The sequence below is a fragment of the Eimeria tenella genome, genomic scaffold, assembly GCF_000499545.2.
Source record: "Eimeria tenella Houghton genomic scaffold, Eth_scaff3831, whole genome shotgun sequence".
NCBI lineage: Eukaryota > Apicomplexa > Conoidasida > Eucoccidiorida > Eimeriidae > Eimeria > Eimeria tenella.
The window spans coordinates 1-1,749 of NW_013544755.1; the positions used below are offsets into that span (position 1 = coordinate 1).

A 1,749-nucleotide genomic window follows, 5' to 3' on the forward strand; every position below is an offset into this window, starting at 1 on the left:
ACCGCTGCTGCTGCTGCTGCTGCTGCTGCTGTTGTTGTTGCTGCTGCTGCTGCTGCCGAGTCAAGCAGCAGGCGTTCTTCCTTCAGTGTGTCTATTGTCTTCTCTTGTTCAGACGCAAGTAGAAACCCTAAACCCTAAACCCTAAACCCCAAACCCTAAACCCTAAACCCCACGACACGCCCGCGAGCTGCCAAGCAGCTGAGGGCTTCGGTGCCGTGCGAGACGCAGCAACGGCCACCCTAAACCCTAAACACTAAACACTAAACCCTAAACCCTAAACCCTTTTTCCCCGTTACAATGAAATAAATAAAATGGGAAGGAAGATCCTAAAAAGACACCCACAGAAGCCTCGCTCCGAGCCCAAACCCTAAACCCTAGAGCCCAAACCCTAAACCCTAAACCCTACCGAGCCATGACTGCTGTATGCATTGCCTCGGGCGCGCAACTAGGGTTTAGGATTTAGGGTTTAGGGTTTGTGTTTACGTTTAATTACTCATTTGTTATCTATTTTTCACTCCGCTATCCTTGAGCCTTGCCTCTATCGCTGCTTCTGCTGCTGGTGCTGCTGCTGCTGCTGCAGCTGGACCCCCCGCCGCCGACAGCTGCAGCAACTGCAGCAGCAGCAGCACAAAGACAACCTTTTGTACCCTTTGGGGTGGGGCCCCCTGGGGCCCCATGGAATCCGCAGCGGTGCCCTTGGCTGCAGCAGCGGCAGCAGCAGCAGCAGCAGCAGATGCAGCAGTAGTAACAGCTGCAGCAGCAACGACAGATGCACCAACAGCTGCAGTAACAGCAACAGATGCAGCAACTGCATCAGCAGCAACAGCTAGCCCTGCTGCTGCGTCGCAGGAAGCTGCTCCATACGCAGCAGCAGCAGCAGCGACAGCAGCAGGACCAGAAACTGCAGCAGCAGACGCAGCAGCAGAAGCTGCAGCAGCAGAAGCAGCAGCAGCAGCAGCAGGTGTTGCTCCATTTGTGCTGGTAAAGGATTTGCTGCCGCAGAGTGGCTGCTGCTGCTGCTTAGTGCGCGTGCTGCAGTATCTGTCCCACAGTCTTCTCAAGTTGCCCTCAGGTAAATCCTAAACCCTAAACCCCAAGCCCTAAACCCTAAACCCTCAGGGCTAGCTGGTATTTCCGCAGCAGCAGCTTTCAGAAAAACCCCAGGCTGTGGGGCAGCAGGTGCCGGGCGTTGAATGAGGCTGGCCAAAAAGACCTGTGGCTGAGGGTTAAGGGTTTAGGGTTTAGGGTTTAGGGTTTAGGGTTTAGGGTTTGGGCTGCGCAGGGTCGCTCGTGCAAACCACTGAGGCAGTTGTGGCTGACGAGACAGGAGCGGTTTTGCTGCTGCTGGAGACAGACGCGCAGCGCCAACTTTGCCAAGTAAACCCTAAACCCTAAACCCTAAACCCTCGAAGCCCTAAACCCAAACCCTCAAGGCCCCAAACCCTAAACCCTAAACCCTAACTGCCGAAGGCGGCAGTCAGAAGCCTTAAGGTGTCTTCACAAAAGGCTCGGGTGCTGCTCTTCAGGGCCCCGGCTGAGGCCTAGGGTTTAGGGTTTAGGGTTTAGGGTTTAGGGTTTAGGGTTTGGATGTGTTTCAGCCCGGGACAGAAGTGCTGCTGCTCAACGTGACGGTCAGCTGCGTCGGGGGTTTTGTGTGTTTGCTGCTGCGGGGAGGAGAAGCAGCAGCAGTAGTCCGCAGACCCGCTGCTGCTGCTGCTGCTGCTGCTGCTGCTGGGGCCGGCCCTCCTC

General features: G+C 56.0%; 1 protein-coding gene across 1 annotated transcript; it reads left to right on the forward strand.

Moving 5' to 3' along the window:
* Positions 1-675: 675 nt before the first annotated feature.
* Positions 676-1,538, forward strand: ETH_00038695 (uncharacterized protein; the record flags this gene model as incomplete). Its single annotated transcript, XM_013379708.1, has 3 exons — positions 676-1,072; positions 1,283-1,377; positions 1,527-1,538. 3 exons carry the CDS (start codon positions 676-678, stop codon positions 1,536-1,538), a joined length of 504 nt encoding a protein of 167 aa, XP_013235162.1.
* Positions 1,539-1,749: the final 211 nt, after the last annotated feature.